The sequence below is a fragment of the Chenopodium quinoa genome, unplaced genomic scaffold (genome assembly GCF_001683475.1).
Source record: "Chenopodium quinoa cultivar QQ74 unplaced genomic scaffold, ASM168347v1, whole genome shotgun sequence".
Lineage (NCBI taxonomy): Eukaryota > Viridiplantae > Streptophyta > Magnoliopsida > Caryophyllales > Amaranthaceae > Chenopodium > Chenopodium quinoa.
The window spans coordinates 95,821-116,602 of record NW_018743813.1 but is presented as its reverse complement, the minus strand read 5'-3'; the positions used below and the strand labels follow the sequence as shown (position 1 = coordinate 116,602).

At 42.0% G+C, this 20,782-nt stretch overlaps 1 protein-coding gene across 1 annotated transcript in view; it reads right to left on the bottom strand.

Moving 5' to 3' along the window:
- Positions 1 to 7,206: 7,206 nt before the first annotated feature.
- Positions 7,207 to 20,782, bottom strand: part of LOC110685435 (uncharacterized mitochondrial protein AtMg00810-like) — a 47,792-nt gene continuing 34,216 nt past the window's right edge. The window contains exons 2-3 of the mRNA XM_021861961.1: positions 7,756 to 8,432; positions 7,207 to 7,675 (exon numbers count right to left, since the gene is read on the bottom strand). Of these exons, the coding sequence (XP_021717653.1) occupies positions 7,207 to 7,675; positions 7,756 to 8,432 (1,146 nt within the window). The remainder of the gene's footprint in view (positions 7,676 to 7,755; positions 8,433 to 20,782) is intronic.

Sequence of the window (20,782 nt, the reverse complement as noted above, 5' to 3'; positions counted from 1 at the left end):
CCGGGGGCAGATCCTTGTCAGAAAACGAAATCAGATTGCTAGTACTTGGCAACTCAGTAGTGAGAAAGTTGACCAGTCCTTGAGGAGTCATGTCATCATCAACTCCTATTTTCACCAGAGCATTCATCACAGCCTTTCGATGCTCGTAGGAAGTGGCCAAAAGCTTCCATACATTCATCTCCACCTTGGTCTTTTGCAGTTGTTTGACCACATCACTGTTCACAGGATCGATGGGATCAACTATCGGATGTGATTGTGGTGGAGGTGGAGGTGGATTAGTTTGTTGCAACCGTCCACTTCCGGTGAGAACCTTGACCTCAAAGTCCCTCCAAACATCTTCACTTGTGCCAAGAGATGAGGAAGCTATATCCTTGAGATAGACGTCTTCATCGTCACTATCCCAAATTCCGTTCACTTCTTCAGAACTCGAGACAAATACAACTTCTGTCAAAGTTTCATTCACAGGTTGAATGAGTATCAACGGATCAAAGGAGACTTCATCTCCTGTTATAGCCAAAGCATCAGAAAGAGGACCTGTTTGAATGTTAGGCTTCTTGCCCCCTGGAGGACAGGAAGTTAATTAGCATCGATCGGGTCTTGGATTGCATCCTTCAGCCTCCAACACTTCTCAATATTATGACCCTTGCCTTGATGAAACTTGCAATAAGCATTGGGGTCATAGCTAGCGGTCCTATTCTCTGGTCGAGGTTCTGAAAATGGTCCGATCGGCATAATCAGTCCTTGACCATGAAAACGGTCATAAGCAGCATCATAAGTCATTCCCAAAGGCGTGTAAACCCTCCTTTGCCTTTGGAATCTTTGAGGGGGAGTATTAAGGGCCAGCACATCATTGATTTTGATATTGTTGGTAGCATTATTGGGCTTAGAAGACGAAGAAGAAGGAGTGTCGCTCTTCTTGTTTTTCCAAGTGCTGTTATTATTGTTGCTACCAACAAACTTCATTAGTTCATCCTTGATATTGTTTCCAATATCGTACACAGCTTCAAAGGTACTCAGAGGCAGAAACTTCAAGTGTTGCTTGTACTTATGAGTCAGATTGGCAATGAACAAGCAAACCATTTCTTTCTCCTTGGGGGGGATCCACCAGGAGCGCAACTCTTTCCCTCCATCTGCTTAAGTAAGTGGTGAAGCCTTCATTCTCTTTCTGTTTGAGAATGGAGAGTTCACGTTCAGAAGTCTTGGCCTGAATGTTACATTTGTAACGATTAATAAAGCTTTCAGCAACATCCTCCCAGGTCGCGACATGTTTAGATTCCAAAGAATAGAACCACTGTTGACAGGCATGCTCCAAGGAAAGAGGGAACACCGTAGGGAAGAATGTCACATCTACTCCCTTAAGAGCCATGGTTGCAGAAAAAGCCTTCAAATGGAAAAGCGGATTATCAGTAGGCTTGAATTTGGGAATGTCAGCAGTGGAAAACTTCTCAGGAAGCTTGTCTCTTATGGACGAAGAGGTGACAGGTTGTTCCACATAAGTGAATTCTTTAGTAATTTTGATCATCTGTTCCTTAATCTTGTCCATTGCAGCGGTAGTGACATTGTTTTGATTGTCTTGTTCTACTATGCCGACTCTAGTGGTGAGTGTCTGCATCATGTCAGACAATTTTTCAATTGTCTTGTTGAGGTTCTCGATGTCTTCCTTAGTGGCCATTGGTTGAAAGTAGACTGGAGATGGATCTTGTGGAGATGATTGAGGTGGTTTCCTGGTACGCCTCTATGGTATAAGAGGTTATTGAGGTATGGACTCGAACCGTAACAATCTACCCCTGCTTCTTGACCAAGTGTTGTTACACCGAAACAAACACACCTTTAATGACCAAACTTAACCTTAACCCATCCGGATTAAAAAGAATAATTTTTTTTTATTAAAAATCTATAATTTTGATATTCTACTTGTTTAATTTTTTTTTTTAAAAACATGGGAGGATACCATCCGAATTACTCCGGAAAAAAAAAACGACACAAAAACAAGACTTCCATGAAAATACGGTCAAAAAGCAGTGTATGACGTAAAGAAACAAAAAGTGTGTGAACACGATATGTGAGTGATTAAGTGAAGTTATGGACGCGTGTTTTGACCGTACAACTAGACATGACACCAAACTGGACAGAACAACCACATACATACGCACAAAAAAAGAAAAAAAAAACGACACAAAAACAAGACTTTCATGAAAATACGGTCAAAAAGTAGTGTATGACGTAAAGGACTGTCAGACGGTAGACATCCCCGTGTCACGACACTGTTCACCGTGGCGCGGCAGAAAATGCCGTGACACGGTGCGCAGTTCCAGGTCAATTTTGTGATTTTTCTAGATTTTAACCGATTTTAGGTCCGTACTAATTACTATGTGAGAATAAAAACCCTCGGTCATGGGTTAAACAAAAGAATAAACACATGAAGGTTAGCACCAAACAACCACATAGCATTTAGGCACGATGATGAAAAAAAGTTCGCAACCTAGAGTCAAGATCTACGTTCAACTATTGGTCAAGCTTTGGGTGTCAAAAGGGTACCATGGTTAAGAGTTTGGACGCGTTAGCAAGGCAGCCTCCCTTGAGGGTGTATGCCAACGGGCGGCTCCGCGAGTTTGTGATGAAATCGAACTCGACTGCATGGTTTGGGTGGATTTAATAACTCGGATGAACCCTTATTGCCATGAGCGTTTTTGGGTCGATAGAGCTTAAATCCCCCGGGGCTAAGACGCATGTAGAACACATACGTTTTTTCAGAAAAATTGAAGGAAGTCGACTGTGAGGAAAGAAAATAAGCCACCGGACTTGTTTCGGGGTTTTTTGTACGTACCCGAATGGAGGGTGTGTACGTCCCTCGGGAGACAGATCTGCAATGCAACACTCGAACGGCCCGATCACCTGCAAAACAACGGACCCCGGGGGGGGGGGGGGGCGGAGGTCCGCCTCCGACGATCAAGTCAGTGATCAATATAATGTATTTTAGAGAGAGAAAGTAGAGAGAAGGGAGAGTAAATGTGGGGGGCATTGCCCCTTGGAGAGAGAATTCGATCTCTTGAAACTGATGTAATGATCAGTATTTATAGAGCATTGGGATATGTGCCTTTTAGGTCATTTAACCTAAAAGGCTCTAGGTTTATGGTCTTGGAGCCCATTATCACTCTTCTATCATTGAGTGACACGTGTCATGCTCTAATTGGCTCATAGAGAGCTGAGCTTGCGGACACGTGTCGCGGTGGCATTGGTCCACATATAGAGGGTAATTTTACCCCAAACATTAGCCCCTCGAAAGGGGTAATTTCTCTTTCAAGAGGAATTTCTCCTTTCGAAATCAAGGCTTTGCCGCTTGTTCAAAAGCTCTTTGGTCGGCATGTGTCTAGGTCAATAAAAGAGAGATTTGATTAACTTGAAAAATTTGATACCTTATATGGTATGACATTTTCTAAGTTAATCAATCATAATAATGATTGCCGCTTGAACTAGACAGATGACGACTTTCATTTCTTTGATGCCCCACTATGGTAGGATATTTTCGAGACGTTTGATATCTCATAAGGTAGGAGGCGAATGGCCGCCTGACAAGACAGGAGGCAAATGGCCGCCTGGAAAGTTTTGTAATTATACTTTCAATGTCCTTTTACCCCATTGGGAGGACTTGTATAATTTATGAAGGTAATCTAGGTAAGAACTTCGGTCGGTCACCTACTGATGTCTTTTAGACATTCGGTTCCCGAAAACTTAGTCGTTCTTTAGATTACCCAGGTCAGGCGACTATGAGTTGACCAATTAGGTCGTTCAATCTTTGCCGTCTACATGTGTTCGTAGAGCAATGTGCCACCCAAATGGGAGATGCTTCTCCTCAACGAATTCGCCCGAATGGACGTCGCCGGTTATTGACTCATGTTGGAGCAGACAGCCTTACTAATGTTGGAGCAGACAAATTTATAGAAAACAGATAACCATCCGGCTATTAGCCTCATGTCTTTTTAAGACGGTTTGTATAGCCACTAAGTTTTTAGCTTAGTTTATTATCCGTCCATTGGCCTCGATAGCCTCTAATCATGAAACAGTAGCCGTTTTCCATTTGTACTAGAACAGTTGGAAAACTCTATGCTTTTTAGATTTCACTTTAGATTAAATCAAACAACTGCGAGTGCTGCCTTAGCATTCGGTAGGGCCGCTTGATGTTTTAGTAGAGCAATGTGCCACCCAAATGGGAGATGCTTCTCTCGACGAATTCGCCCGAATGGACATCGCCGGTTATCTGACTCATGTTGGAGCAGACGGTCATACTCATGTTGGAGCAGACTGTGGCCGTCGGCCTCTAATAATAATAATAATCCGGCCATTGGCCTCACGTCACTTGGACGTTAGTTTAGCTAAGTTTTAAACTTAGTTTATCATTCGGCCATTGGCCTCACGTCACTTGGACGTTAGTTTGCTACTAAGTTTCAAACTTAGTTTATTATCCGGCCATTGGCCTCACTTCACTTGGACGTTAGTTTGCTACTAAGTTTCAAACTTAGTTTATTATCTGGCCATTGGCCTCACGTCACTTGGACGTTAGTTTAGCTACTAAGTTTCAAACTTAGTTTATTATTGGAGTTTGGACGGTTCGCCAGATTATATTGAAATTCAATCAATGAATCAATAATAACAATTATAATAATAATAATGAAGACTATCATTACTATCTTAATGCATTAATATTATTGGAGGGAATAAAATCATATTATATGGTTACCTCCAATATTCAAATGCTTGGTGCGGCTTTGAATTACTTTGAAAGCTTAAGAATTGGAGCCGGAGGTATCGCAAGCTCCTTATTGTAGTACCATGCGGCATTTGTCATTTCATGCCGCTTGCCTTAAACTATCATATTATATGGTTACCTCCAATATTCAAATGCTTGGTGCGGCTTTGAATTGCTTTGAAAGCTTAAGAATCGGAGCCGGAGATATCGCAAGCTCCTTATTGTAGTACCATGCGGCATTTGTCATTTCATGCCGCTTGCCTTGAACTTAATTTGCCGCCTGTGCTAGCTTATACATGTTTGAACACAAGTTCTCGAAGGTTGGCTTTGAGATGTCAAGCAACTGAGCTTGAAGAATGATTTTTATCACTGATTACACAGACAGTTATTTTTCATAATAATGATGAACAAAGCAGCCCCTGCTCACATAAGAGAACACATCCAAATTGGCTTTAGAGCGGTTTGAGTGCAGCCGGGCTTAATTGGGACAAGAAGCAGCCCACATCCGAGATGGATAGATGAGCAAAGCAGCCTCTACATTCGGTAGGTGCGGCTGCTCTCTCAAGGTGAGCTTTGCATTAGATTGGAGGTCGAGCGGCCCCATGATTACCGACTGATTGAGCTCAACCAATGAGATATGGAGTTGAAGTTCACTGCTAGAACAATTAGAGATTGCTTGCTCACTACTTAGACGGCATGTCGTCATATGTATAGCAACAGTCACTTGACCAAGCTTGAACATTAATAACCACAACCGTATAAATAAGAGTAATATGTAATGTCAACCGGCTCTTTCTCTTTTATGATGAACAAAGCTGCCACGCTGCCGGACATAATTGATTGGTCAGGCTCAACGAGCCAATGCCATAGCCGGGCTAGGTTGATTACAATCTAATGGCACGGCCGCTTATATACCTCGCGTAATAGGTAGTGTCAGCCGCTTGATCCAAGCAGCCAGTTCAGTCGGGCAGACTTTAACAACCCCTACCAGCCAATACATCCGACCTTGGTTAATGAACAAAGCAGAACAACTTAATTGATGAGCAACAATGCCACTGCAGGCAGGCTTGAGGATGCACAAGGCAGCCCGACATTAATGTTGTCTGTCCGTCTCAAGAAAACTCCAAGCAAGCTTTTTTGAGTGAGTTGTATATTATTCTCGTGCATGAGAATAACAAATGAGAAGTATTAGCAGATTGCCACCTAATAACAAGCTTTGTCATATGACAACAAGTTTGTTGTCAAGGTGTTGTATGTGGCTAGCAATATTTTAATATGCTACATGCATGGTTTTCTTTTTCCACCAATACGATCATGCTTTTTTTTTTTTTATTAATCATAATAATGATAAGTAATATATCAACCATTGCAACCGGCTTTGATAAAAGAACAGAGCAGACATGGAAACCACTCGATTGAGACATGAAATAGCCATGCTTAAGTGATGCATACAGCAGCCACCACAGCCGGTTTGATTGATAAACAAAACAGCCCTGCGGCCAACCTCAACTTGGGAGCAAAGTAGTCCTGCAGCCGGACTTAACTGAAGAACAAATAAGCCTCTTCAGCCGAGTTTATTTTACGAGCATTGGAAATGAACAAAGCATCCCTCAGCCGGGCATATTTGACGAGCAATTGAGCCTTGGAAAGTGGGATAAATTGGCGAGAAGAGCTGCACCAACAGTCGGCTTTCGTGACGAGTAAAGCTGTCACTACAGCCGGGGTATATTGGTGGGACAAGCCACTCACACACAGCCGGATTTAATTAATGAGGAAAACTGCTCGAGAAATGGGTTTGCTCTGATTACACATGCGGGTTTCTATGCGTCTGACCCTTGCTTAGGTGGGCTGCTGCTTGAATAAGTTTACAATCGAGCTCTTACTAGCTCACTTCACAGCCGGATTTGATGATGAGCAAAGCATATCCTACAGCCGGAGTTGAGGTTTGAACAAAAAAACTATGCCGCCTGACTAGAATATGATGGCAGCCGGCTGGACATAATCAACTCATCATCATACTCTTGAGCGTTGCTGCCTATATGAATTTCTTGTTTAAGAATTCTCGCAAGTTTTTTGCCGAATGTATATCAGTGTCACTTATGAGTAACAAAGGACAAACTCACTATAATAATAGTGGAGTACATACGACTGCTATGTAAGTTGCTTGGTATTATTGTTTTTTATTTTTTTTTTTTGGAAATCATAATAATGATTTGCAATCTATCTACCATTGCAAGCTTACATGACAGCCGTTAAGCCGTTTGAGGCCAAGCAAACTGAAAGAGTTTATGGAATATTTTCCTCAAGGGATTTCATTCACTGACTTCCCAATATATACAATGTAGCCGCATAATGCTAGCCATAATACAAGGCACCTATTTAGGAACTAATTACAATCATATCAATCTAAATATATGCTTAGCTAAAATACAGTAACAGAATATATTTACATATATATCTTAACACACCCCCACAGTCGAAGCGGGAGGACCACGGACGCTAAGACTGTCACGAAAATCCTCAAACAAGACTCGCGGAAGACCCTTAGTAAAGATATCCGCAATCTGATGTCGAGAAGGCACATGTAGAACCCGAACTTCCCCCCGTGCAACCTTCTCGCGTACAAAATGAATATCCAACTCGATGTGTTTCGTACGTTGATGCTGAACTGGATTTCCTGACAAATAAATAGCACTAACATTGTCACAATAAACAAGGGTAGCCTTTTTAATCGGACAATGTAACTCCAAGAGAAGATTCCGAATCCAGCATGATTCGGAGACAACATTTGCCACCCCACGATATTCGGCCTCTGCACTAGATTTAGACAACGTGGGTTGGCGCTTAGACGACCAAGAGATCAAATTATCCCCCAAAAATACACAATAACCAGACGTTGAACGTCTCGTATCCGGGCATCCCCCCAATCTGCATCAGTATATGCAACCAGAGAAGAAATAGACGAGGGATACAAATGTAAGCCATAATCAAGAGTACCCTGAACATACCGAATAATCCGTTTGAGAGCAGACATATGATCAACCCTGGGGTCGTGCATATGTAGACAAACCTGCTGAACAGAATAAGAAATATCCGGTCTGGTGAATGTAAGGTACTGTAGAGCCCCTGCAAGACTCCTATACAAAGATGGATCATCAAAAGGAGCACTAGTAGTAGCGCCGATCTTGGACTTCGTGTCAACCGGTGTTTGAGACGGTTTACACGATGACATCCCTGCACGATCAATTATGTCCTCGACATATTTCCGCTGTGAAAGAAACAAACCATCCTTAAGTCGAGTCACAGCAATACCCAAAAAATAATTTAAAGGACCAAGGTCCTTCATAGCAAACTCAGAGCTAAGAAGAGATATAATAGAACGGCAAAGAGCATCAGAAGAGGCCGTCAGTATAATGTCATCCACATATAACAAAAGATAAGCCATATCTGACCCTTTGCGGTAGATAAACAAAGAGTTATCCATCCTGCTGTGAGTAAATCCAATAGATAACATATAATCATCAAAACGCTTATACCAAGCCCGAGGTGCCTGTTTAAGTCCATAAAGAGACTTATTCAAGAGACAAACATAATCCGGATGATCCTTATCCCTGTAACCAACTGGTTGATGCATATAAACTGTTTCCTGCAACTCACCATGTAAGAAAGCATTTTTCACATCCAACTGATATAGTAACAGAATATATTTACATATATATCTTAACACAAACACCAAACGCTTCTTGCCACTTGTACAAGATTTAAATTAAACCCAGGCGGGCTGACATTTTTAATAGCACTGACCGGCTCCATCCGAGTCTGACTTGTTAAGGCAAGAAGAAGAAATGGAGCAGCTATATCATAATATAATATAGCCGCAACCGGTTTTGAGGTTGAACAAAGCAACTCCGGCAGCCGACTTTTGATTAAAGAACAGAGCAACCATCACAGCCGGGTTTAATTGAGTACTACCCAGGCGGTATGGAGTGCAAAATTTACAAATGGATTGATTACGACCCAGACGGCTTGGAGTAAGTGCGAGGTCAAAGAGCCAATGCTGCAGCCAGAATAGATTGGTTACAATCCAATGTTACAACCGCCACGCATCCGGACTTAACGAAGAACAAAGCACCCATACGGCTGGTCTTTGAGAATTAACAAAGCATCAGACAGCCGGGTACAATTAATGCACAAGGAAGCCCTACAAGAGGACTTAATTGGTGAGCAAAGCTGCCCTTGCAGCCGGCCTAACTGACGAGAAAAACTACCCATACAGCCGGGATAAATTGATGAGAGGTTGAGCCATGGCAGCCGCTTAATTGAGGCACCGTTCATAGCTCTGATCTGACAGGCTGCCACCGTTGCTAGCTCTGACCGGCTGCTATAATAAGAGTTGGCATACTCCCCGTTTGTGTATGCTAACGCAAGAAAAAGACTTGGCCGCTTGTGTATGTTAACACAAGAAAATAGCTTGGCCGCCTAGGTAGCTCAACGGCTGATCCTAGAAGCTGTATGTCATCCATACACGATATATTGATGCTCAACATGGTTGCCGGCTTGCCATATGTATCAATAGCATGTAGCATTGGGTGCACTGAGAAATGTTGAATGAATATGCCGCATGACACTCATAGGCAGCTTTGAATGATACACGACCGGGAGCTTATCTTCAACACATGGTGAATATACAAGCTCTCATGAAAATATGTATCATAACTTTGCCGCCTATGCTATTCTCTTGATTCAATGAAAGAGTGGAATATGGAGTTTAATAAATCAAACTTGCTACCTATCGAAAGCTTTTGAGTCTGGAAATGAACTTTACTTGCCACATGTAAATGCCGCATGTAGCCCACTAATTACAAGAGTTTCTCTTGAAAAGCAGTTGTATAATATTATAAAAATAATATTACAATTGGTGTGATGTTGATAGTATCAAACTATCAATCAAAGATAGCATGAAGGTCGGCTGGGTGGCCTGAGCATGCGGTCGGCTCATTAAATGAGTCGGATTAAAATATTGGAGTTGGCCAGCCGTCTCTCCCCTAATAAAATTTAGATTAAACGGCATTGCCCTTTAAACTTCAAATCTGCATGACTTAGTCTGACAGGCCTTTTTGGTCGCCTGACTCAAGACATTCAGCCTCATGACGCCTGCTGTACTTGACATCCGGCCTCATGACGCCTGCTGCCCCCCAAAGGAGGCTCCCCTCTTGAGATGGTGATCCACTACCGTTGTGCCATTACAGATGTGTCTCCCCACAGACGGCGGCAAATGTTTCGGGGTTTTTTGTACGTACCCGAATGGAGGGTGTGTACGTCCCTCGGGAGACAGATCTGCAATGCAACACTCGAACGGCCCGATCACCTGCAAAACAACGGACCCCGGGGAGGGGGCTGGAGGTCCGCCTCCGACGATCAAGTCAGTGATCAATATAATGTATTTTAGAGAGAGAAAGTAGAGAGAAGGGAGAGTAAATGTGGGGGGCATTGCCCCTTGGAGAGAGAATTCGATCTCTGAAACTGATGTAATGATCAGTATTTATAGAGCATTGGGATATGTGCCTTTTAGGTCATTTAACCTAAAAGGCTCTAGGTTTATGGGCTTGGAGCCCATTATCTCTCTTCTATCATTGAGTGACACGTGTCATGCTCTAATTGGCTCATAAAGAGCTGAGCTTGTGGACACGTGTCGCGGCGGCATTGGTCCACATATAGAGGGTTATTTTACCCCAAACAGGACTGACTTTAGGACTGCCATGACCCGGCAAAAATTCCCGTGTCATGGTACTGTGCACCGTCAGACGGTGCATTGTACCGTGACACGACGAATTTTGTCGTGGCACGGCAGTCAGAAGATCTGACTGGTGCCCTGTTTTCCTTCACGCGTAACCAAGTTATCCAATTTTTCCTACGGGACAGACCTGAATGCGACGTTAAAACATCTATGCAGATTCAAAAATGCCAAATTAATCACAGGAATATTTTTTCAAGAATCTTTCAAGTCTCATCCACTCATCTTAATTAAATACCGATCACTCAAATCGATAAATAATCAGGAATCCTCCCCAGTGGAGTCGCCAAATTGTAGGTGTCGTTTGAAGTGCGCCTACGTTAAAGCATGTGGTGAATATGCTTGGCACTCATAGGAAGTGGGAATCAACATTACGATTAGGGACAACGATTAGGGACAAAGCAAAGTAGGGAGTCGCCAACAAGTTTTTAAGGAACTTGTAAACCGTTCACGGATCATAAAAAGGCAACCACGATAAGGGACAACGATAGGCAACAACGATTGACCCGTGAAGGTTACACCCCATTCATAATCCATGAGATTACTAACTCCATATGGTTCGGAACCACGAAAGGAGGATCGGGGATGATGGTACGAAGTGAGTCATGGAGTCACATTCGCCTGTATTGACCTCTTCTCGATTCTTACATTGAAAAGCATTCATGTGATCTCAAAGGCATACAAACAAAATATTCAATTTGCTCCAAACTATTATTTAACTAAATTGGTTGAATATTAATGCACACATATAATTCTAAAATATTTGTGATCACTTGAATTAATTAACAAGATTAAAAAGGATCCTAAACCGGTTGTCCAAATTATCTTATTAGGCGTGGTTTTAAATTACATATTCTCTTTAAACATGTAATATAGTGATCAATAAATAACAATAGAATATACATTAATATTGGAAGCAATCTAATCACAATTCCAACAACATAAAATCGTTAGAAAAATAAGAGAAATAAAAGGAACATGATTCTTACTTTGATTATGTTTGTTTGCAACTACAAAATAATAAACGAGTTAGTAACTTCAAGGAAATAATAAAACAATAATTAAATTAAATTAAATTAAGTAGAGTTGATTTGGGGGCAAACCCTCAAACAGTTCTACCTTTCACGCCTTGGCTTAAGGACAGAACCACGAGTAAAGTATGGACTCCTTTGAGCTCTTGAAGAAGGAATTTTGAAATAAGAAGGGTAGGCTAGTATTTAGGCTAAATCATAGAAGAGAGAAAAATAAATCAGAGAATTAATCGGTGCCCCGTACATCAGAAATGAGGGGTTATTTATAGGGAAAATGTGCTGAGGGAGCACACGCAACCCTAAAATGATAAAAACCCTAAAAAAGTATCCCGTGACAGAGCAAACTGTACCGTGACACAGGAAGTCCCACCATCAGACGACAAACTTTCCCGTGACACGGTACATTTTTAGTGTGACGCGGGAAATTTTTAGAAAACGGGAAAGAAAACGCGTTAAGGGTTTACGCTGAAAAGACACGAAACGTCCCGTGTCACGGCAGACTTCCCGTGTCACGGGAAATCCCACCGCCGGACGGGAAGGATTCCCATGACACGATGGCTGTCTACCGTGGTGCGGGAATTTCCAGCCCACTTTTCCATCTAAATACATTTTTAACCCTAATTTCATTCGACAGTTAAGTGCCGATTGATAATTTCGGGCCTTTTCTGACTTATTATTATTTGGGCTAAAATAAGAAAATAATTAAATAAAAATAAACAAAAGGTTTGGGCCAAAAATAAAAAAATAAAAAAGGGTTTGGGCTAAAATTAAATAATAAGTTTGGGCAGAAATAAAAACTATGCTTTTACCAAACATCAAGACCAATCCATGGACTGTTCAAAAATATGAATTTAATTAAATACGTTTTTTTTAAGCACTCTCGGGATTAAATACTGAACCCGACCAATAGTAGCGGTGAAAGGTTGTTCATCATCGGGTTTGGTTTTGGAGAGACATTTTTAGGTGTCTACAATTACATGCTGGTGCATACCGTCTTCGTAGTCTCCCGATTAGATCCACTCAAGTATCTATTCGAGAAATCTACACTCAATAGACGCATATCAAGATGGATAGTCAATCTAGCCCAGTTTGATGGAAGGTTCATGCCACAAAAAAGCTATCAAAGGATCCGTGTGTCAGACTTTCTAGCAGATTTTCCAATAGAAGACTCGACGCCAATACAAGACAATGAATTTCCAGATGAAGACTTAATGGTCACTGGAGATGATACTTGGACCTTATACTTCGACGGAGCCTCAAACCAAAAGGGATGTGGCGTTGGAGTACTACTAGTATTACCTAAAGAAGAACATGTTCCAATCTCCATAAATCTTGATTTCGACGTTACCAACAATGCTGCTGAATATGAAGCAAGCGGTTTTGAACCACATGGGTTTAGGGGGCTTGTCATTTTCCATTTAAATGGCAAGCGGTTCAAAAGCGCTTGCCATTACTAGAGAAAGGGCAGCGGTTTTGGCGCCAAACCGCTGCCCAATATGGGTATAAAAATTAATTTTTTTTTTTTTTGGATTTTTCACATAAATTGATACACAAATAAAACATATGTAAAAGCATTAATATTTTTATTAATTATTTGTTCTAATATTACATTTACATCAAAAAAAAATTAATACAAGTAACAAAATTAATACAAATAATATATTAAAAATAATCTCATGTTGCTTCGTACCACCAGCCACGACCACCAACACCACCGGCCCACCACGACCCACCAATACCAGTACACCCACCATCCATGACCACCCACCACGACCCTCACCAATACACGACCACCCACCAGCCACAACCACACACCAGCCACCCGTCCACACACGACCCCCACCAACACCAAACGATAAATAAAAAAAAAAACACACCACCAACACACACCAGCCAACACCACCACCCACCACGACCCCCACCAACAACAAATCGACCTAAAACAAACCAATTCAACCACCCATCACAATAAAATAAAATAAAAACTGAAAAAACAAAATAAAAGATTAAAAAAAAGGAAATACCTTGAATACAACCAAAAAATTGAAATTGGCTTTAAATTTGGGTTTTATTGGTCAAATTCGACCATAAAAACTCTAGATCTAGAGCTTGTATTGTCGAATTCGACCATAAAAACCCACACGCACCACCACCGGACTACCACCATTTAAACCCACACAAATTGGCTTGAATTGGATCGAAAAGCCACCTGAATTCGCTCGGAAACCCATCGGAATTCGCTCGAAAACCCATAAGAACCACCTGAATTCGTGTGAGAAAGGAAAGTAAGAGATGAGATAGAAAGATAAGAGAAGGAGATGGAGAAAGGAGAGTTGAGAAGAAAGAAGATGCGTAACAATAATGGAGGGGAGAGAGGAGAGAGGAGAGAGAAGTGAGGAAGTGAAAGAAAGGAGAGAGAGAGAGAGAGCTGCGCTGTTAGCCGTGAGTGTGAGATTTATTGGGCTTAGGGTTTGTGAGCCCGCTTTTTTTTTAAATGGCCAGCGGTTTAAGGTTGAACCGCTTGCCAATTTAACTAATGGTAAGCAGTTCAACCCTAAACCGCTTGCCATTAGTTAAAAGGAAAGTGGTTCGCGCCAAAACTGCTTGCTAATTCATATTTTTTTTTTAAATCAGTATCGGGAAGCGGATAACACAAACCGCTTGCAAATCATAGCTTCCCATCACATTTATTCTACTAGTGAGCATTGGGAGTAAAGAAGTTAAGGATATTCGGAGACTCTTCTTTAATTATCAATCAGATATCTAAAAGGTGGAAAGTAAGGAGCGAAAGTCTAGCCCTTTACCAAACCTATCTGGAAACTCTTACCGATCAGTTAGACAAGGTAGAAGATAGATATCTACCTAGAGAGGAAAATCAATTTGCTGATGGCTTGGCAAGATTAGCCTCAATGGTAAGGATCCCCACGGAAATCGAACAAATGCCTCTAACTATAGAAAAAAGACACAAACCAGCATACATCCAGGCTATAGAAGATGACGAAGTAGTCCAAGGCGAAGAAGAAAAAGAACCGTGGTACACAGACATACTCAATTATGTCACCAAAGGAGAATACCCTCCTCATGCTGACAAAAGAGAAAAACGAGCATTAAGGCTTTTGGCTTCCCAATATGTACTCATAGACAACAAGCTACATAAAAGGGTACCTAAGGGTCGAGCTCTCTTATGTGTAGGGAAGAAGGATGCACAAAGAGCAATGAGAATAGTCCATGAAGGAATCTGTGGCACTCATATAAATGGCAAAATGTTAGTCCAAAAGATAATGCGAGAAGGATATTATTGGACTACGATGAATAGGGATTGCCATCAATACGTAAAAAGATGCCCTAAGTGCCAAATTTATGTCAATTTACAACATATCCCTCCATCCTTGATCTACACCTACACATCGCCTTGGCCATTCTTTACATGGGGAATTGACATCATTGGCAAAATCACTCCCCCAGGAACAGGAGGCCATGAATATATCCTAGTAGCAATTGATTACTTCACAAAGTGGGTCAAAGCGCAATCATACGCTAAACTCACTGCAAAACATGTAGCACTCTTTATCGAGAGAAATATTATTTGTCGATACGGAATCCCACATGAAATGATAAGTGACAATGGAACTCACTTTCAAGCCGAATATGAAGAATTGCTACAAAAATACGGCATTCAACATCATCATTCTTCCCCTTATAGACCTCAAGCAAATGGAGCAGTCGAGGCAGCTAATAAAAATTTAAAGACTATCATCGAGAAAATGACGGAAAATTATAAGGATTGGCCTGACAAACTTCACTTCGCATTGTGGGGTTACCACACGTCAATTCGTACATCAACAGGAAATACGCCATTTTCCTTGGTATATGGAATGGATGTCGTACAACCTGTCGAACTAGAAATACCATCTCTACGCATTGCATTAGAGAGTAAACTCGATGAAGTTAAATGGACTAGGGCACGATATGAAGAATTAATTCTACTCGATGAGAAACGACTAGAAGCTCTACATCATACTCAGTGTTACCAGACTCGTATGGCTAGGTATTTTAATAAGAAGGTCAAGACAAGAAATATCAAAGTAGGAGACTTGGTGTTAAAAGCACTAAGGAAAAATGTTTTAGATCCAAGGGGTAAATTTAGACCTAATTGGTCTGGACCCTACGTTGTCAAAACAATCTTGTCAGGAGGTGCAGCAAAACTAACTGATATGGATGGCAATGAATTCTCGAACATGACAAATCTTGACCAACTTAAGAAATACTACCCGTAATTACTTGATTAGGATACTCAAGAGAGCTACGTTCGGCCTGATTCCTTAAGAAAGGATAAGTAGGCAACCCTTTACGGGTACGACCACCTTATTTTTCGACATCCCCGTGTCCCAGAATTAATTAAAAAATTAACAGAAGATCGGCAAAATATCGGCGTCGTAGAGTAGAACCTGGCGCCAGCCGACAACCATCAGCACCAGCCGATGAAATTGGCGCCTGGCGCCAGACTTCCCTGGCAGGCGCCAATCGCAAATAAGTGGCGCCAATTTGAAAATAAATTCTGGGCAAATTTCGGTGTTTTTTCGGAAAATTTTCGACTTCCGTACTCAAAGAATTTCTGGAAAATTAATTTTTCGGTTTTCATTGCTTTAATAAAATAAATAATTTAATTAAAAGCTGAAATTTCATTAATAAAATAAAATTACATTATTGATGGAATTTAAATAAATAAATTAACTTTAAATGAAAAATAAACTAAGACTAATAATTTGAAGATTAAGCAATGCTCCTAATCTTTCTTTTCTTTCCTAGCCCTTTTCCAATTTTTGTCTACTTCCTCCTCCTCATCCATAACTTTAGCTAGTAGGCATCCTTTAGAGGACCTACATTCAATCTTAGAATAGATAGTCTCCCCTTCAGCTAGTACTCCATGTTTCTTTTCCACCCAAGCCTTTTTATCTGTGGTGTCAGCTTTCCTTTTCCCTTTATCTTTGGTAACACCTTTCTTCCTAGGCATTGCAGGTGTTTTGAATTCAACTCTTGCACCTAGGCGTTCCTTGGCAAGAATCACCCTGTCACCTAGACGACTCTTGACATCAGTTTTACCCTGATCTTTCTTCGAATCCTTTGAAGGCTTCTTCAACAACCACTTCTTCACATCATTGGGCAAAGAAGGAGGAACCTTTTGAGTAACCACTTCCCATAGAGGTCTAGCACTCCAGTAAGCATCAAATCTGTCTACTTCCTGGGAAACAGGGTACTCATAGGGAGGACGAAGATCCCCGGAAGGAATATTCTGAAGCAAGTCGTATTGTCTTTTTACCCTGCAGGGGTAATAATAAGTCATACGAGACAAGCTTGGAAGACGGCAGAAAGGTTGCTTGTTGACACCAACCATCCTTTCTATTTTCCTCCATGGGACGACCCACTTGATAGCAAAATCACGAGATTGGAAGACCTCTCTCCACCCATGGCGCCCAATTTTAGGGAAGCGTTTCTTCCTCCTCACGAAGCAATTGGGAATATACTTCTCAATATCGTCCGGAGGGCTAATTAATTCTAGCCTTTCCATTAGCCACATCTGTAAAAAATTGCAATGCGAATAAATTATTATTACAATACAAAAATATATTTTTTGATTTCTGTAATTAAAAATATTATTTTTCTACCTGTAATAAAATTAGAGAGCCGTGAAAAGGTGCTTTTGGGTTCCTTTTCAGCTCATCAAGACTAATCATAGTCTCTCCAACTATCGATGGCATTGGATTTCTCCCTGATTCAATTTGTTCTAGTACGGTGGTTATAATTGATTGACCTTCATTATTTTTACCACTACTAAGAAAAAATTGATTAAGCATGCAAAATAAGAACGCTCTTCTTCTATATATATGAAAAGATTCAGAAAGAGGTTTATCAAAATAATGGCGTGCAAATTCTTTTAAATTAACTATGTTGCCATCTACTATTTTTGATAAATCCCTTTCTTTTAAATTAAAGAAGTGCTCAAAATCCTTATAATAATATGCATCTACTCTAGGGATTACTATGAGGTCTATTGCAGGGTAGCCTAAAATAGCACCAAATTCTTCTGGCAAAGGGCTAATCTCATCATACCCTATTCTAAAGCAATGAGTATCAACATTCCAAAATTCTAGAGCGGTATGTATGAAATCCAACTCAAGATCTACCCATTTGATGCCATAAATTCCCCCCTAGTGAAACAAATCTAATTATTTTCCGTCTCTAGCATTAAGAGATCGACACCATTCATGAGTGTATTGGGTGAAAGTTTTGGTGACTAGAGACATGGTATAATTTTCCTAAGGCAAAGAATTACTAGCTGAAATTATGAGAAGAATCGACTGGGTAGGGGGCTATTTATACATAAATTGCGAGCAGTTTTAATCAGGATGAAATACGGAATCAGCGCCAATTGGCGTCAGACTCCGAAATTGGCGCCAGCCGCCAGCACTTGGCGCCACACGCCAAGTGTCGCGCCTGGCACTACACGCCATTGTGTGGCGCCAGCTGGCGCCAAGTTGCCACATCAGACGCGCTTGCTTAAATTGCGCTTTTATCCTAAACTCAAGTCGGCTAATGACTTTACGGCTCTGTTTATCTTTTCTAAACATCTTTTTTATTCTTTTTTAATTAATTAATATAGCTATTATATTAATTATATTACTCTTTTTTGGATTTTATTTAGATTAATTTCCAAGTTTTTTATATACCCGACATTTTATTTGATTTTTCCTTTTTTCATTTTTCTTTGTGGGGGAGAGAGTCGGATACCCTCCATTAATAATAAAAATGACGGAATGTTTGCTTAAAATTGTTTTTTCACATTTTTCTTGCACACACAAACATGCACATAATAATAGCAAACATGATAAACTTATAATAGTATGTATATACAAAATATGTCTAAAAGTGAGTTTAATTAAAAGGAAAAGTTCTATAAAAAGTCAAAATAAAAAAATCCCAGGAACAAACTACGGCGCCGGAGGACGTATACCCATCATTTCGTAAAATTGCGCCGTACGAGGAGTCACCTCTCCACTAGCTCCAGCTCCAGTCTCCGCAGGAGGAGGAAAACTCAATGTAGGTCCACTCCACCCAGGATCAACCTGAGGTTGAGGCTGCGGAGGCTGCTGCAATGACGAGCCTACCTCGTACATCCCACCACCTCTGAAAGCCGAGGTAGCCTCTCCCTCGCCTACCGGTGCAGCATGAGCACCCTCAGAAGAAGATCCCGAGCCCTCTGCAACGTCAGCACGAGCAGCCTCAGAGCGACCGCCTCTACCCCCTGACGTAGTACGACGACGTCTTGAGCTAGACCGCGCCGGATCCCTCCGCACCTCAGCTCTCGTGCGGGTGTGAGAAGCAATAGGCTGGCCCTGCAAAAAGAATTAAATTAGAAACATGGCAAAATCAAAGCGGTAATGCAAAAAATATATAAAGAAAGATTACCTCTCGGATGACGTCGTCCCGACGGCAGGTGGCTGCATTCCTCATCCTGACGAGCTGGCTCCGGAAGGCATCTATACATCGTGCCATCGCCGAAACCACCTCGCGCGAAAATTTTCAGAGAAATAAGTCAGTAAATATGCATGATATATGGACAAAAAAAATTGTGAATAACTAGGCTTACTCGAGTCTGGTGGCGAGGAATCGACCGCTCTACGAAGCGCTCGCCCTCGGGAGCCGGAGGAATCATCTCCTCAATCGGCCCATATGTCCCCTAGTAATGGATGGACATACGGGGTGACACGAACTCAGTAGCACCGTCCTGATAAAGCAAAAAAGTTAGTAAAACATTACTTGGTGGCTACATAATGAAAAGTAAAAGCTGAAAAATCTTACCCTCACATCCTCAGACGGTACGGGGGCTGGAGCTAACAACGGAAGTAGCTCCTCAGCATAGCACCGCCCAGGGATCACGTAAGACCGCCAAAGGATACCAGCTCCCTCGGACATGCTCAACAACTGCGCCTCGTCGAACATATGACGTGGTGGAGGAGCAGGAACGACGAAGACATCAGAGGAATGCTGTCTAGCAACCCTCTCTCCTAAGTACGCGATCGCCCCATAAGTCCCCAGGAAATAACGACACTCAGCAGAATATTGTGCGGCTAACCCAGGGACTGTCCAGCCGCCCCACGACCAGTACACCACCTAAGGCCCCTACAAAGAACATCAATTAGGCGAGAGTATACCTAAAGCGTCGTGAAAAAGCAAACAAATAAAAAAGAAGTCGTACCGCGATGATCCAGCTCCGGACATGTGTAGTAGACATATCCACATGGAGGCCGCCCCAAGAAGCGCTCACTGGAAATCCGAGCGGCGATGGTCTCGCCGGCGCAGCAGAGGGGAAGTGCTCGTAGAACCAGATCTACAAGGAGTAAAAATTGTAAGTAAATGCTAGCTAAAATGTAGAGCTAAACTTTATAGGGAATAATGTTTACCTCTACGACCTTCCAAAAGGCAGACAAAGCAACATTTGTCCCAAAGGACCGGTGTCGACACGAGTCCCTCAGTGCACGAAAGAAGTCAGTGTAGGCCAAGCTGGCCCAGTCATCAGTCCTGATCCGGTGAAGATTGCGGACAACAGGAAGGTAGTAAAGCAACGCTCTACTACCTTTGTTAGGGGAGAAAGTCCCTGACAACAAAATCAGCGCAAAGTTGTGCATCCGCTGCTCTCGGGTGGTCGCATCATCATCAAAAGCCGCTGCCAGCATCGAGCGGCAAATTCCCCTAGCACTAAACTGAGTCGTCTCGACCTCAGCTCGGGCCCGAATAGCGATCGGCCCCAACAGCTCCTCGACCTCCGCAGAAAAGACATCGATCCCACTGTCGAACGACAGTGGCACAGAGTTGAACTTCAGTCATGTAATGAGACTGAAATCCGTAAGGGTGACCATCATCTCACCCCAGGGGAAGTGGAAAGTGTTGGTGGTGTCCGAGAAGAACTCCACCAAAGCGCGCACTATATGGTGACCCCCAATGGAGGCAACCATAGCCTCGGAAGTCTCGAACAAGGTAGCCAGTCCGAAAGACTCCCATAGGAGTCTCGTTTCAAGATCCCTGGCGATGTACATCTTGTACAAATCGCCCAAACCATCACAGTCGGAACCGTGATAGCACGTCCTCTCGACTGTGATGCCTCGTCTCACCCTCTCAGAAATGTGGTGGACGGGGGCGAAGAACAGGGTC